At 43.1% G+C, this 17,386-nt stretch overlaps 2 protein-coding genes across 6 annotated transcripts in view; one reads left to right on the forward strand and one right to left on the reverse strand.

Moving 5' to 3' along the window:
- LOC143429743 (ribosomal protein S6 kinase alpha-5) overlaps positions 1-14,689 on the reverse strand; it is a 32,166-nt gene extending 17,477 nt beyond the window's left edge. Inside the window, exons 1-2 of one of the 4 annotated variants that reach the window (XM_076905491.1) lie at positions 14,492-14,620; positions 8,056-8,527 (exon numbers count right to left, since the gene is read on the reverse strand). In XM_076905491.1, the coding sequence (XP_076761606.1) occupies positions 8,056-8,284 (229 nt within the window). In that variant the 5' untranslated portion in view covers positions 8,285-8,527; positions 14,492-14,620. Of the gene's footprint in view, positions 1-8,055; positions 8,528-11,220; positions 11,435-14,491 lie in introns of those variants that run through there. The other 3 variants (XM_076905490.1, XM_076905492.1, XM_076905493.1) reach the window with 3 other exon arrangements.
- A 482-nt stretch (positions 14,690-15,171) lies between these two features.
- Iyd (Iodotyrosine deiodinase) lies at positions 15,172-17,254 on the forward strand. Of its 2 annotated transcripts, none has more exons than XM_076905792.1 (4): positions 15,172-15,222; positions 16,210-16,422; positions 16,487-16,803; positions 16,899-17,254. In XM_076905792.1, exons 1-4 carry the CDS (start codon positions 15,207-15,209, stop codon positions 17,082-17,084), a joined length of 732 nt encoding a protein of 243 aa, XP_076761907.1. In that variant the 5' UTR covers positions 15,172-15,206; the 3' UTR covers positions 17,085-17,254. The 2 variants fall into 2 exon arrangements, with proteins under 2 accessions (XP_076761907.1, XP_076761906.1); XM_076905791.1 differs by lacking the exon at positions 15,172-15,222 and adding an exon at positions 15,687-16,003.
- Positions 17,255-17,386: the final 132 nt, after the last annotated feature.

The following is a 17,386-nucleotide window of genomic DNA, read 5'->3' on the forward strand; positions in this document are numbered from 1 at the left end:
CGGAGCAAGGTGAGTCGCATTAAAATTCCGCTGCAAGTAAGGGGTGTTCGTGTAGCTCGAATCCAAATAAACCGCGTACACGCAGCTCTGCGAGCGAGAATAATTGCTGCTCGAAGACAGTCGGCCTATTGTGCCGTTCGAGTAAATGAATTTTATTCTTAACCCTTTTACAATCGAGGTTTTGTTTCCTCGTGATAAAACAACCAACTGCGATTATCTGCAATTTTCCTAGCTCTTGAAAACGAGACAAGAATGAACGAGAAAAGTGAATTTTTATAAGAAAAAATATCTCTGCATGCTAGGATATCATTAATTAATGTAATTTATTCAGAATGGGTGCGTGCACGTGCTCAAAATACATTCTATATCGCCTCGTTGCCAATTCTTTTCGACTTCGTCCACGCTGAACCCAGAATCCTTTACGTTTCCGTCCTTTTTTTCATTCGTCCAATATTACAGAGGCCATAGTGATTTTCAAGTCTAATCAGTGTTTCAAGTTAATTATGATAATGCTTTCTAAAGTCAACCTTTGAGTCTGGTGTTCCTGACAGGTTTGCTGCCCGTTAATTCGTATTATAATTTACAATCGTACATTTTTCAATCTATATACAATTTACTTTGTAGTAAAAAAGAAATATATGTGAAAATGTGCTAAGTGATTCCAAGAATGCGTCGACCAGGATACCAACGCGTAAATCACGACGTTTGCAAGACAGAATTGCCCTCTCTCTCCCTCCCATTGTACGCGAGATTGTACCATTGAACGTGTACGCATAGGAAAATGTTTGAAAGTTCTTAATTTAAGTATACAGAGAAATAAGATTTCCGTGCACGCGTTGTTAACGATTTGAAGGAGCCCAATAGCCGGTTACTTTGGACCTCGACGATCGAGAACTAGGATGACATAATCGATGGAAGTTACACACTTCAACCACGGCTATTAAGTAGCACGGTGGCCTGAACTGATTAAATATTGCCGCGGAGACATCCGTCCCCGTCCTTTTGGAAATATTCCAACGTTGCGCCAGCAATGCAGTTAAGTTCATCGTGGATTTAACGGATGCATTGATACCCAACGCTACACGTTGGTGTACCCATACAGCCTGCACACGAGAGCCATCCGCAATGCTGGCGAACGCTCTTTTCCTCGTATCAATTCTTGACCCGTTCATCACGCTCGTCGTTGAAATTGGAAATACATTCTCCCGTCCGTCAATTTAAAAATTCCTGCGAACATCTACAAATTCCACCTATCGTTCTGAAAAAACCACATTTCGCACGCGTGCACGTTCTTCAAATTCCAACTAAATTATATACTATCTCTCAAATTTACCAGTATAGAGATTAATTAATATTTCACGAAATTGGATCACTGAAACGACCCATAGAACCCAATTTCGAGAGACAGCGCATTCCTCCTCTCCTCGAAAATATCTGCAGACGTTACACGGGACATTACCATCCAATCCCTCAGCGGAACTCCGACAAAATAACCCAATGACACACGGTACTCCTCCATTCTCGATCCATATCCCAAGCAGAATAGCAGAATAAACGGACCACTGCGAAAAGGACCGCGACTTTCACCAGAAACGCTCGAGCGTTGGGACTCCGCGTCCTCTCTCGCTGAGGAAACTGGGTCGCGGAGGCAGCCTAAGATCTCATTCATCGGGGAACTAGGATCTTCATTAAATATACCTGAGGTCGGGGCACACGGCGGAGCCTTGATATTCGGTATCGTCGCGATCGATACCGCCATAGTCTAGTTTCCAGCGAGCGGGAAAAAGAGAGACGTCGAAACGAAAACGCGAAAGCTTGCGGTCGAAGGTTACACGTTACACAACGCGCGCGCGCGCGCGCGATCAATCGTCCGCCATTCGTCTGCGGAAACCGCGAGCAGAGGTAAGAATCGCTCTGGCCGTGTCGCTTCCGCGACTATCGTTCTTCCACCACCCGCGCAGCCGTGTTATTTATCGCCACCGTGTTTGCATATTCGTTTCAAAATCAATTTCTCTACTCGACACCCGATCGACTGGTAACGTAATAAGTCATCCAGGCTTCTGTGCAAACATCCCCAGCGATTCTTTCAGTCAGCTGGCCAACAATTTTCATTCGCGACACGTGTGTACGTACAGTCTTGCTCAAAAGTATCGAGGCATGTTTATCGTAACGCGGAAATTATTTCATCGTCATCGATGTACGTACCGTGTAGTACAGTAACTTTTTATCAGACAGCTGTTGTCTACTTTTGAACAGGGACGTGCGTATCGTTCGCGTGAACACACGTTGCAGTCCATAAATTAAGAACGCCACGACGTATCTGATGCTAGTTGCAAATCACGCGACTGCCAGTAGTGTACACGCGGTATATTTTCATCGCATTTCGCGTGCAGCGACAAATTGGGCCTAATGGACGGCTATTATTACCTTCAACTACTAATCCACCGCTAATTCATAGATTTCGTATTCAAATATTCGATTACAGCGGCGAGATAGTTACGAAAGATAGTGCGCGACACGTGTAACGAAACGAGTAATTTAGCGGGTATAATAACTGCGGCCAGAAGACGTTAGACTTGCGTGCAGTGACATAACGCGAGGCGATATTACGCGTTCTCTCGCAGGTGCACAGACGAGCGCGTGCAGACTGACGAGGACCTGCGTCGAGCGCAAAAAAAAAAAAAAGAAAACGAGACGAACAGGGAACTAGGAAACTGGACGCGTGTATAGAAACGCGGAGTCGACAGATTCGCGATCGCTATTTCATCTTCACCGGTTATCGAATCCAGACCATTCGATACGTTACACGGTACCAGCCTCGAGTCCAATATATATTTCTACCGCAAACAGAGGCATTGTCGGCCGGCATTACCCGGAAATATCTATAAATTTATTACGAGACCCGTGGAAATGCATCTGCGCGCGGCCACGCTCGAGCAAAGCTACGGTTATTTATCTGTTTCGATTCGTGAGACCGCGCGCCGCCATGATGGTCCCTCTTTTTATTCGATATCTTGCAGATGATATTTGTCGATTCCACAGGGATACTCGATAATCACTGGTAGTGAAGATTTACTGTGTTACAGACAAGAGTAAAACGTACAACAAGAATAACAATAATAATATTGAGGATAGATTCTTAAGTTCTTTTCTGATCTGGTCGTATCATGAATTTGGAAACAACCTGTACGAGGAGAGTTTATTAGAAAGTAATGAGGGTGCTTGTGCTATCTGTTACAGGCACTCGCAATGGCGCGTGCATTCTTAAAGAAGTGGATGGAACTACAACGTTAAGTTGAGACGGAGTTGGAGTTCGCAGGATCACTTGAAGGCGATTAGGATTAGCTCCGAGTTAAAGTGCAAAGATCGAACGATAATTACATGTTCTCTTTGTGAAACGATCTAAGTGGACTTTTTGTAAACGATGAACTCACTTAGTAAACATAGTGGTAGATCGGTAATTAAAATTTTTAACGAGCTTTTAATGGGAGGAACGTTTAAGGAAAGCTAAATCAAAGACAGATGAACGAGAACTACCTGTGCACTATTGACTAACTGTGTCCTGAAATCAGTCGTAACGAACTATAACAATACACCCTGCAATATAACTTTTTAATACTCGATGATTAGCTCTAATTAGATCGTTTCAAGAATTTGTATATGTAAATGTACGATTTTATTGAAAAGAATATCAATGACCATGAAACATTTTAAAAGTAAAGAGTATAAGAAAATAGAGAATCGTCCGCTATCTGCGTCAATTTCCGTGACGTTAATTTCCACGGTTCTCGACGTCCTTTAAGTAATTCTACTACGCCATAATTCTCGAATTCATAGCAGAGAGCGTAATAAAGGAGTCCCTCAATTAGATGAGAAGCAGAACACTTTCAAAGCGAGCGTTTCACAACCGGCTCCCAGCTAAATCCTGCGTCATCCTAGCATTTCGAATCTATAATCACGGCGGCGAAGTATAATCTTCTGAACTTTACACCATCGTATCGTCCCCGCACGAGGAGTCCACGGATGGACTAATCAGATTCCACGTTACCGGTTCCACGGCCGCTTATTTTAATAGAGACCGGAGTGAAATCGTGGAACCTCTCAAATGTTCGATTTTCATCGGGCTTAAAACGAATTATAGAACGCCCAACCTTACCCCTATATCGTGACACACCGCCAGCGTGGCCTGGGAAGCCTTACGAGACTCTATAGAACACGCTCGCAGATTGCGTGGCCGAGTTTCACTTTACGATCCTCCATTTCGCTCCCTAAAATTCTATCCTCGACCAATCGAGTACACAATAAATCGAGTAAACGAAAAACGAAGTACAACAGAAGTGTATATGAAGCTTCGTTTCCAAGAAACGCGACTTTGAAACTGTTGAGCGTGGGTTAAACGACAGAACCTGCACAAACCTTAAAAATCATTTTCCTCGAGAACGAAGGCTCGTACAGGATTTTATCGCTCTTGATTTTCGTTTTACTTTGACCAGCAGAATATCGTACACCTAAAATCGTACCGCCAACGGTTACCCAACGCCCTACACGAGGTCCCAAAAGGGACTGGTTCCGAGAGGCGTTCGATAACGGGTCTCCAGCCCCGTAACAGTTGCATTATCTCGTGTTTCTCTTCCGTTGCACGAGGGCCACGGTGTCCTTCGAGCGCCCAATGCAACCGAGGCCCCGCTGCTGGCCCTGCAAACTGGACCCAATTATATGCAACCGTCTCTCCTGCCTCCTCTTCGAGCGAAGAATGCGGATGAGAAAGTGGCGTTGTGTGCCGCGTACGTGGCCCAGGCCACGCATTAGTCGGATCGATGTCCAGTGTGTACGCGTGCAAACCGCGAAGAAAAGAGGGGAAAAAACTCGAGCGAGGCGGAGGCAGAGGAAAGGGAAGAGAGAAAAGAAAAAAAAAAGGGCGAAAAATGCTCGTGTGCAGTAGGTACGTACACGCGAGAGGCGCGTAAAAACCGCACGGTGCGGTTACGAGCTGTCGTCCTCGGATTTCCTCGACGAGTCGAAATAGAAATTTACTCGGGTCCGCTTTCTGTCGCATGACTCTAGGATGTTGCGTGTTCTATTCGAACTACTGCCTTCGCTAGCTGGCCGTTGTGCAGCGTTGCAGCTGAAATTGTAGCTTGGCTGGTACAACGGTACACATTTGTAAGAACCTGCGACACTGCTCGTTCTCTATGGCGCGGATAGGGTTTTAGGATCGACGATGACGCGCTGACTGCGATCAGAAATTGTCTACTTTCGTTGCGACAAGGAATTCCAGTGGAATAAGGGTATCTTGCAATTAATATATGTACTACAGTTGAAGCAACTTGAAAAGGTCTTCTACAAAAGGTATAATCTTTTGAAGAGAATAAAAATCTTCTGAAACATATTTGGAGGTATCGCGTTAGTTCAATAATCAGAGAAGACAGAAAGCTACTCGATACTTCGAAAGCTTCGCACGTTCAACGTATGTCTACTTTCTCACGGACGTGCTCGCACAGAAATAATGAGTTCGTTTTGTAAAAAAGAGCGAACCCTTTTGGGGAATTTCGGGTGGTCCGGTTCTGGGATGGGGACGCCCTTTTTTTGGAGTAATTCGAGGTGTCTCCGCAGTCGGCAACTGCACTGGAGATTTTTGTTGCACCCGTGAAACGCCTCCAGATGTTTGAAGCATTGTATCAAGAGGTTGCAACAGGTGTTCGAGTATTTTGTGACGTTCAACAACTTCCAGCGTGTTGAAAACGATCGTCCCTTTGCAGAGGATTCTCAATCTCCTCGTGATCGTCCTACCAATACCATCGAATTAATCGATAACGACAAGAATCGAGTTTTCGCGGGACTGAAACGGAATTCAAAATGGCGCGTATAAAAACCATGGTCTCCAGCGAAGTTGGGAACGCTAGCGACGTGAAAGAGCGGCGACGGTAGTAATTACGACGAGTTCTTTCGCGCGGTTGAGAATCTGAACAATAAGCAAGAGCCATAACTCGTGTTTTCCCCATCGCTCGACCGGATGGCAACGTTTCGATAATAGTATTTCGAGGGACGAGTGCACTCTGGTTTGTTGCAATGGATCTGAAGAATGATGGCACTTGGAAAGAGCATTGCGCAACCGCGCGCCGCGTGCGCTCTGTCTTTGAACAGCTGCAATAATAGAAGCGTTTGGCGCGCGATCAAATCGCGTTCATTTCTTTCATCCGGTTTCAGTCGCATTTTTTCGCCACCAACGAATTTTAAGATCCGTCCGCGAAACGTGGAGAGAAAAAAAAAATCGAAGCCGCGTACCCCACCGCTTGACATTCAAAGGTTAAGAGTCGCACTCCCGTTTCGCTGCTGCGTGCAACTTAGTAGAGAAAGGGGTGGAAAAAAAGGGCGGAATCTCACAAAAAGTCCTGGTGACATTCAAAGGGCGAATGGTCGCGGTCTGAACTCGTCCAGCCGCGAGAAAAATGGAAAAAACGTAGGAATTTTTCCGAAGATCAAACATCGCAGTCTGAAACCCGTTTCGAAAGGAAGCCAGAAAGCTTGTACGATGTGAAATCAAAGGGAGAATTATCTTCGTTTAAATTTACAAGCTCATAAATGTGTTTAAAGAGAAACCACCGCGTCCGATAAAAATAAAGTGACGATACACGTAGTCTCACTTGGCTATAAAAAAAATAAGTGGAACAGTCCGAATCCAATTTAAAGACGGCTAAAATAAAAAGAGAAACTCGAAAAAGCTCGAAGCTGACATTGAACGCTCTGGTAATCACACTTTTAAATCCAGACATCCGCAAAGATATCAAAACAAGGAAATTATGCTATCTAACAAAGTTATCGCGTAACCACGGACTGAATTTTCCAGAAAACCAAGCATATATTAAGGAAAAACGAAACTACCCTGTCTACGTAACATTCGTGCATCCAACTGATCACAAATTGTACCAACAAATAGTTAAGAACGGACCAAAAGCACGAACAAAAAGCAAAAATTGGAAAATTCGACTGTAAAAAAAGAAAACAAATCCCTCGATGATTCTTTTCGTTTTATGGAGGATCGTAAAATCGTAACGGTTCACGTGGCCACGCGTGGTCGTTTTACTTTCTAGGTCCCGATACCTGAAAGAGGGTTAAACGTGACGTTGCACGCGTTTGCGGCGTGAGTCAGTGTTTCCACGAGATAGCACAGGACGCCCGAACGAAAACGCGACGCGCAACCTTTGAAACGGAACTTGTGCCCAACGGGACACTTGGTAGTCGTCACGTTTACGCTCGAACATACTTGGATCGAGCTTACGACTAATTGGGTCTGCCGGTTCTGGTCGTTGCCCACTAGGTTGCCCGCTAGGATCGCCGAGCCGCGTTTGGAATAGGGGGGAACTCTGTTCTTTGGACGCAAACAAGCCGTGCTTCTCAATGGGATTGTTTTCGTGCCTCTGAATAAGTCGAGGAACGTCCAACGCGTGATTCACCGCGGGGTTTTCAGGGGCTCGTTTGCGGACGAATTTAGGAATTCGCCTCGTGGCTCGTTAGTAAATCCGCCAACGATAACAAAGCCACCGACGGCGGATTGTTCCGACGTTATTTATTGCCCAAAAATTGATGGTCGTCCCTTAAGTATTTGCATGTTCTACGATAGCAAAGTTGAGGTAAATGGGGGGACAAGATTCCGTGAATAACAAGATTCCTTAATTTCGCTTAACTTCGTCCAATTCTTATCGTCACAAATATCTGTGATACAATCACTGCATTAGAGTCTATCCTTTGCACTCGAGGGGGTTGCAACCTGGTGATATCAAGATCTATCGATTCACAAACGTGCCAATAAAATGTGCAACGTAAGGTAATTCAAACATTATTAAATTCAAGCGCAAAGGCTAAACTCAACTTAAGACCAAAATCACACATACTACTCATAAGTAACTAACCACTCAACCGCAATTCTAACTTCCAAGTGTGATCATCGATTCCAATCCATCACCCTCTACCCAATCCACCAATCGATCATCGTGTACCCAAAAATCGTCGAAAATCAGACAATACACATTTTGATGAAAACATCGCGTGTCGTACCTCTGTTCGATCTGTTCTCGTAGCGATCAGGAACCGGCTCGGTGGAATCCCTGACGCCCAGCTCGTGGATGGCCTTGGTCAGCCCGTAACAGGTCGTCGTGTACTTCCTCTCCTCGACGATTATCGCCTCCTCGACGTTCGTCTCGACGTCGCTGCCGTCCTCGAAGTAACCGCTCTCGTGCTCGGGGTTCTTCATCGCGCTCTTCGACGCCCCGCGATTCTTCAGCATCCTCGATCACCCTCTCTCGATCTCTCTCGCGGCAGAGGCACCCGAAATCGTCGCAGGGTCACTGCATAACGCGGCCACGAGGCGCAGGAGGACGATCAGGACCACGTTAACCGAACGATCCTCGCATCATCCGTCTCGACACGGCTCTCCTCTTCTCCTGCGCGATTTTTCCACCCCTTCTCGAGCGTTTCTCTTCGACGGCCGGCTCTGGAATGCGATTTTCTTGCCGCTAGATCGCCGATCCTTCGAACACAACACCACGCAGCAGTTTTAAACGCTTCCCTTCTCTACTTGCTCCCTGTTTCGTACGCGCGGGACTTTCTGCGACCGCGAGACTCGTTTTTGGGGTCCTTTTTTTCGGGACACCGGTTATAGACGCTGTTTACGACGCTACTGAATATACCTGCGAGTCAAAGGACGATCAACCCTCAGCTACTCGCGTCGACTCGTATAGATGTATTCACTGATATCAGAAATACACTCGATACTCGCGATTTTTCGTATGGAACGTAATTAGTTTCTTATTAGTCCGTCACGATGAAAGATATACGTAGCGTTTCGTTTAAATTATACAGAGACGTAGTAAGCATCGCCGTGAGCAATTTCAATGAAACATTTTAACATTACATAATCATACTCTACGCGAAACATAATAAAACTATATTCTATATTCATTTGCATATCCTCAACGGCACGAATTTAAAAATACACTGTACGTTATTGCTTCTTAATGTTATTGTAGGAAATGAGTATTGCAATTTATAAAAATAATTTTGTTTAATTTTATCGCACGCGTTATTTTATATTCTCCTCTAACTAGAAAATGCTACGTTTTTCTATAGAAAAAATTAAAACCTATATCTTCAATGCTAAATGACGCGAGTCGTCAAGGGTTGACGTTTATCGCGGCATTAGGACAGCGATCTGAACTATCGAGGTTGTATTGTTCCATTGGGAGTGATTTATCTTACAAAGATACTTGTTGATATCGATCGACTTCGATACTTTAAAAGCGTGAGAAAATACACGTTTCCAATCTACTTTTATATATACACTTAAAAAAAAAAAAAGTTGCGAATCTATTCGTTTCTTGTTACAAACAAAAGAAAGAGAGAGAGAGAGAGAGAGTCAGAGCGAAAAGATAGTTTTAAAGCTGTTTCCTGTTTCTAATCGTGAGTCGAGAAACTCATAGCTTTCAAGACTTGGAAATCTTTCTTTAATTAAAGAACGCGTTGAAACTACGGCACAAATGAAACTGTATTTCGAATCGTGTCACCTTCGTTGCTAAACGATTGGCCACGAATCGATATCGTATCAGTAAAATGTCGTGACTGACGGAAACGAAGGGACAACAATACTTCCATTCGCGCGGCTCATTGCAGGCGCAATTGCGTCCCAATAAAACAATCCGTCTTCGGGATCAATTCGACGATACGCGGCCAGATTGCACGAGGACGGCGGACAATGCGCATTATCGTAGATAAAATTGGTTTCGTACCACGTGTCAGCGCGTTCTGCGAGGCCGCAAATGTCCCTAGATCGATCGTAAACACTTCCCTCTAAAAAGGCCTGCTGCGGTTCAGATTTATTGAGTCGTAACGCTCGTAACGTCCTCCTCCTAACAAGCCTGAGTCGTGTATCCTACTTACGATGTTTACGACGAAATACAGTTCAGAGATAAAAGAATAGGAACTGAATTCTTAAGCGTAAAGTAGGAGAATTCCCTAGTCGATTTATCCTCTTCGAGAAATCGTACAGCAACGAAGATCCGGAGATTCGAAAACTAGCCGCGAACACTGTCGATAAACGCGTTACGTGCACGTACAGTGATTCTCTCGAGTAAAAGAATCGAGGAGAGCAAAACGAATGAGAATCACTATTCCACGCCAGAAATGATATTCGACTTATCGCGGTCGCTTGTTACATCATTTCATGAAAGCTACCACGAGCGCACGTGTCGCGTTTCGAATTTACTTTACCTGAACAAACCGACCGTCCGACCACCTAAATCGAACTTCGTGGCGTGTTCCGTAAAACGAAAACTCGAAACCAACAGAGAGAGATAACAGTCCACTCGATCGACTTTTACGGACGCGGTTTCCGCGCGACTGGCGAAAGAACAAGAATAAAAGGGAACCTGCTAAAAACAGTGCGACGTTCGCCGTATCGATGCTTATCAACAAACGTGGAGCAAAAAACAAGATACGTGCCAGGTAGTAGTACGCGTGAACCCAAGCCTCTCCACCGTCAGTCAACACCGCGTAGTACTATAACGCAGAGCGTGCGCTAATTACGCGCCAAGTTTCTACCTAACCCGAACCTGTGACCCCGATACGCGTGTATCACGTGTTCCCCGTGCAAACCAGACACCCCGTACCAACGTATTAATATAACCACCATTTCTCGGTTAAACGGTGTATATCGCGCGCGTATTGGGTTAACCGTAACCGTATTATCCGCGCAACGCCGGATTACCAGCGAACACAATCGGTAACTAGCCTGGTTGCACTCGGATATTCGACTGTATCCGCTGAAAACCGGTGCTGGTCGACTCAATTTCGCTCAGGCTACGGCTCCCTCCTCGCTCGTTTTTCTCTCTCTCTCTCTCTCTCTCTCTATCTTTTTGCCTCGCCACGATCATCAACACATCATAATATGTATTCCCCCTTGCTGATGACGCAACGCGATACCAACGCAACTAACGCAAAGACAAGGTCGGGGGGAGGGTGAAGAGTGGTAAGAGAAGTCGCTCGCTAAACATTACCGACGATATTCCGTGTCCGCGCGTTCGGTTAACCCGAAAAAGCACGACGATCGGCAATGTCGCAATCCCTTTCTCTAGTTATGCAGTCGTGTTCCAATTCCTGCGAGTCGAGTCAGGCCGAACGAAACGGATCGGCCGTCGTTATCCTACTGACACACTTTAAGTCGCGTACCTTGTACGGAGAGCAAGAGGAGGCCTCGGCCTTGGCCACCTTCGCGAATATATCCGCGCGATCTGTCTTCTCCGCGGTGTGGCCCCTCTCTGCGGCTGCGATGTTTAGGAAGACACGACGTAGTGGAAGAGAGCCGTAGGAATCACTATCGCTGCCACGTGTCCCCCAGGGTGGGTCACGAAGATGTTTTCGCTACGACTCGCCGCAGCACCAGCGAACTGGTGAACACGTTTGTATCTCTTCGCGTTGGTATCTTTTTATTTTTAAATACTCGCCGCGCTTCCACGACACGCGACGGTGTTCCCCTTCATCGACACATGGAAGTTTCCACTGGGTCCGTACGTAACACCACGGAGCATATGGTTTCTCGTCGTCCGGCCAATGGTCACGGGGCACGGCGTAAAATATGAACGCGACACTCGGGGACACCGTATCGTTCACGCGTGTCCGGACGGATACGCTGTGCCTGCGTGTCGCGCGATTCGCGGACTGGACGTAGCTTGACGTTTCTCACCGCACACTCGAACGACACCGTACGAACAGCAGCGTCTCGAGGAGGAAGTCCCGCGGTGGACGACGCTCTTTTCGAAATGTTCCCTCTCGACTGGACGAAAATCTCGTTCCACTTCTACTCGGCAGACACGTCGCACGAGGAAACAAATGACGATCGACGTGCCTGCGACGAGGCTACGAAGACATATGCGCGCACTGAACTGCACGCGTCTGAAATAATGCGATACTCTGGTGACTCGGAGCGCGCAGCGAACGAGACCCGTGCACACCGGCTCAAGTCTCGAAGCCGACTGACGGCGCCCCCACCCCGCGTTCACGCGGCTCACGAGTCACCCTTCACCGGCGACTAACAGCTGATTTGGAAAACACCGAGATCCGCCCAGTGGTGGATTATGCGGACTTGGTGCCCGGCTCGTTGCGTAACACCAGCTAATCCCATTTCTCGATTCCACGAGAATCGAATTAACTGGTCCGCCGTCGCGAACACTGTAACAACGGAGGACACACGCATTGGGATACACTTGCGATTGTTTTTTTTTTTTTTTTTTATACTTTTCTCGATGATTTCCATGCGAATGTTAAATATGATTGCAGTCGCGTCGAATATTATTGCGGATTTCTGTGAAATGTTGAAACGGCTGTTTGTTGGCGTTGACGCTTTTTTTTTTTCTATCGATCAGCGTCTCATTTACGTCACTTATCGCATCGATATTTTGCACATGGAACGAGTCCACTTGTACGTCAATGAAATTTTGCGTATCGCGAAGAATATGGTAAATACGTCGGGAATTATTTTATTGACGCGGCTAGCTAATGTTGGCTCTCGCGTGGCAAGGATAGGTTGAAAAATATGTTGAAAAAGTTCGAGGTAACACGGTAGAGGCATGCGCCTTCGAGGAACACATTTATCATTTGTGTTTTGTATATGTATATACATATGCATATATTCAAGTATCTTTTTATCATGTTAATAACGATAGTCATTGATAGATAAAAGCATGGCTCGTTAATATGTGTGTGAATATAATTGACTTAAATTGCTGGGTTATTTATATACTCGAACTGCATCGAAAGATAGATATCGATCGTCGATAAAAAAAACATCGATTCGATCGATAACATCGTAAACTGGTGACATTTAATGGCGTATATGTATATAGGCACACGCATCGAATTATTAATTTTATTCTAAATAGTCGTGTTGTCATTTTTCCACGAGTTACGGAAAATCCATTTAATTGGATGTATCATAGGCAGATAACTTAATTAGGCTTCAGCTCTCTCTCTCTTTCTCTCTCTTCTTCTTGTAAAATATCTACAATTTTATCTTGGTAATGGAATATATTAGATAAAAAATATTAATCAACCATTCTTAGATTGATGTGTGTATTTCTTAACTATGACGACCCAACATTATTGCCAGCTGCTTTTTCAATTCTACCACAAAAAGTGTACAATTTATCTTGCTTTCTTCCTAGCTTCGTTTAAATATATCCGATTCCATTGCAAAACATTATATTGCAAGATTAAAATACTATGAAACGTTCGAGAAAAATATTACTATCATACATTTCACCCAATGATATCTTAATTATTGTAATTAATTGTTAAAATGCACTTCAATAATTCTAAAGTTCAGAAACAACATTGCGTTGATGAAAATTGATCGACCAATCGTTTATGTAACAGACATGTAATATATGTTGGGAAAAAAGTAATAATTAAAGGTCAGCTGACTTATTTTAAAACCTGTCATGTATATTCAACATAGGCTGATAAACATTTCACTCCCACAACTACACTGTTCAGTTTCATCGACCAATAAAAAAACATCACGCTATTGCTTGCTTAAAAGACTGCCACCTTCCGACTGACAGGTCACTAAATTTAGAAGTTCACGCGTGCGTGTCATTTCTGTTCTTTGAAAATCTTGCGTACAAAAACCTTCCTTTATTCTCAAGAGAAGAGAGACAGACTGAAGACCGACACATGCTAATGTGAAAATACTCTGGGCCGATGATCTATTTTTAGCACTTTCAGACATTATTAACTCTGTTTGCTATATTAACTTTATCTAAGGACACAGAAATGAGACAGAGGAAGCATAGCGATATTGAAACAATTGTGATATTCAAACAATTTGAAAATAACCTTACGTACATCTATTTTTTAATCCAGTTACGTAATATTCAATAAATCAATGCAATTTTCAATGTTTCTGCTGTTCAATTTTCTAGATTAAATTATTCCTCAATACAGATACGCACTTCTATCTCCTTCTTACTGATTCTACGCTTTCGGACAACGACAACGAATAATTAAAGTCCACGATATATAAATAACTGGATATTCTTGCTGTTATTGGCCAGCGTACAATATGACAAGTGATGTCAAACATACAACACCCACAGAATTGAACTCAATGTTTCCTATAGATCAATCGACTGACATTTAACAGAGACCAAAATTTCGGAGAAACTTCTCCCAAAAATACCACGGAATCTCTCGAAAATTGTGCAACTGTTATTCTAATTGGAGAAAAAACGAGCTGGACGTTTCTCAAGTAGTTCTCTCCGTACACACGCGTCAAGCGTGGGGCCTTTGGCAAGTTACTCGATGCGGCAACTATGTATGCCGTGCAAAACGTTATCGACGATTCGAAATGGCAATCGATCGCGTGTTATCGACACGAAAGATAGCCTGATATTATCGCCGTGCCGAGATTGAGACATGCTTGGAGTTAAGGAATGCAACGTACCAAATGTCAAGACATGGGTAACCGTGTGCTCCGTGCTGGTGTTCGCAAGGATTTCCGATGGTGGGGGTGGAGGTGGAAGTGGCGGCTGCATGGTGTTCTCCATCTCCCTGTTGCTCGTTAAATCTGGATGGTCACTGGCGACGGGACTCGCGATCCTCCTCAAGGCGAACACATTTCGCGCGAGACGTGACTTGCTCCACCGATCCTTTCGCCTGCCGCGAAACTGCACGTACGGATCCTTCGTACGCGTGACAAGATCCGTCTCGACGTGTACTCAGGTTCGAAGTAGCGAAATCGCTCGTGTTCCGTGCACACTGGGACGCCGGTCGTCCGAATTGCCGCGAGAAATCAATCAACGATCCGAGAAATCACGTTGACACCGCGTTTTTACATGATTAACACGGTTTTCTCGCGTCCGTGTTGACGGACAACGAAGACACGCACGTTTGGACACTGCGCATCCGCACCGCGCACCATACAACACCGACTGATCGCGGATTGGTGCGTCGCGCGCTGGCCGCAGCCGGCAAATTACCGACCGATACAAAAATGATTTTTCGACTTTTCGCCTTTCTACGGTAAACGTTAATTTTTATTATTAAAACAGGCTTCTATCTTGAAAGGAAACATGGATCTATCTATAAGAATGATATTTCTCTTGTAATATGATCGAACGAAACATTGGATGTACAATGGATTGTATTGTTTATAATAAATGATGATTATTAAAAGTAAACAGTGACTTTATTTGTAGTAACAAGTCTTTAACAATAGTAAGATGTTAATAAAAGTCATTGTCTAAGCCAGCGTCGATGGATTTATTTCCTTCTTTCTCTTTTTTTTTTTTTTAAGTAGCCTGAGTCTCTTTACGCTGATTAATTAAATCGTTTTCAGTGTATTGCTTAAAGATGCATGTATACTTAGATTTTTCAGTAGATTACACTCTCCTTTGTTTTTTAGACGATACACACGGTGCAAAAGCAAATTTTCCATTTCGAATAGTTGCTAATCGTACATGTAATTGTTCTTGTTCCTTTCATACTTGAAAAATTAGAAACTCATTAAGCGAATACTTATACGCTTCGTTGTATCGAAAATAATTGATGAAAAATTAATATTATAACTCAATCTAAATATCAGCATGAGTAATGGGGTACATAGTCCCGAATTCGTGCGATAGTGATAATTTATGGAAATATGTAGGTCAAATGTATCCCATCACTCGATTCAACGTATGTTTGCAGCGTTAGTTCTCAGTAAAGTGCAATCGAAGTAATTCAATAGAATAATCAATTTTCGTTCTTGGGGAAAAAAATGTTAAACGTTCTTTTCCAAAAATGATAGCTGAACTTTTGCCATTTTGGACGAAATACTGGCATTATGTGTTAATTGGTTTTGTATCTTGTTATTTTTTAAAAATATTTTGTCACGTATCGGAAAAGGCCGCCATTTTTATTCAAAAGGGCAAATGGAATTCTACATCTTTAAATAATACTTTAGAACAGCTAGATGGTAATAATATTAGATGTTATTACCACCAGAAGTCTTAAACAATAATCGTTTTAAACTGTGTATGCTATTTAAGATACAAACGATATAACTTTTTCAGGAATCCATTCTTTTCGTCCTAAATATTAGCACATAAAAAGCACACAAAATAGCACATAACTTTAATAATTACTAACATTAGAGTTAAAAAATTATAAAATTCCTTTTAGATATTAATGCAGAGATATTAGAAGATAGCAATTTACCTGCGCTACCGATAGATCTAAAACATATCCCGTATGATTATAACAGACCATCTGAAGATGAGTTACTCTATCGAGCTTCTAAATTTTACAAAATAGTAGCTGCTAGAAGAACTATAAGATTTTTCAGTCCTGACCCTGTACCAAAAGAAGTCATACATGAGATAATAAAAGCTGCAGGTACAATATATCATGTGTCGTTACATTTCACAAAATTTTTCTTATACATCTTAATCTGTTTCAGGCACTACGCCTAGTGGTGCGCATACAGAACCATGGACATTCGTAGCGGTATCAAATCAGAAGGTGAAAGAACAGATACGATACATCGTTGAAAGCACAGAGGAGATAAACTATAAAAAGAGAATGGGAGTAAAATGGACCACCGATTTACTTCCACTCAGAACCAATTGGATTAAAGAATACCTGACTACCGCTCCTTACTTGGTGCTTGTGTTCAAACAGACTTATGGACTTTTACCAAACGGTCGAAAGAAAGTTCACTATTACAATGAAATGAGCATATGTATTGCTTGTGGTATTCTCATCACCGCTATACAGGTAATACCATTATAATACTATGTAGTGCGTTATACTGTATACCTATGAATAATATGGATTTTATATAATATATGAACATTTTTTTTTTAAACTAGTACGCAGGTTTGGTAACTCTGACCTCTACACCTTTAAACTGTGGATCTGCCATCCGCAACCTTCTTGGACGTCCCTCTAATGAAAAGCTTGTCCTACTATTTCCAGTCGGTTATCCAGCAAAGGATGCTACTGTGCCCGCCCTTCAGCGTAAACCCTTATCTGATATTTTAGTAGAAATCGATTGATGCGCATGTATTAACAAAATTATGGGGATTAAAGTACTCTGCTCTATACATATTAATATATCTTGCTTGTTTGTGGAATAATACAAAATTGAGTACACATAATCAGTAGATTTATGTATATAAATCCTGCTTTTTTTCTTTTTTTAATAAAAAAACATATCTGCTTTGAGTATTGTTTCTTACTTATTAATACCTTACATTACACTTTCGCAAATATATATATATATATATATTATTTGTTATAATTATAGAATATAGTTTTCCTTGGTCAAAGACATGACTTTCAATCTTATAAAGTTATT

Source organism: Xylocopa sonorina, chromosome 12 (assembly GCF_050948175.1).
Source record: "Xylocopa sonorina isolate GNS202 chromosome 12, iyXylSono1_principal, whole genome shotgun sequence".
Taxonomy (NCBI): Eukaryota; Metazoa; Arthropoda; class Insecta; order Hymenoptera; family Apidae; genus Xylocopa; species Xylocopa sonorina.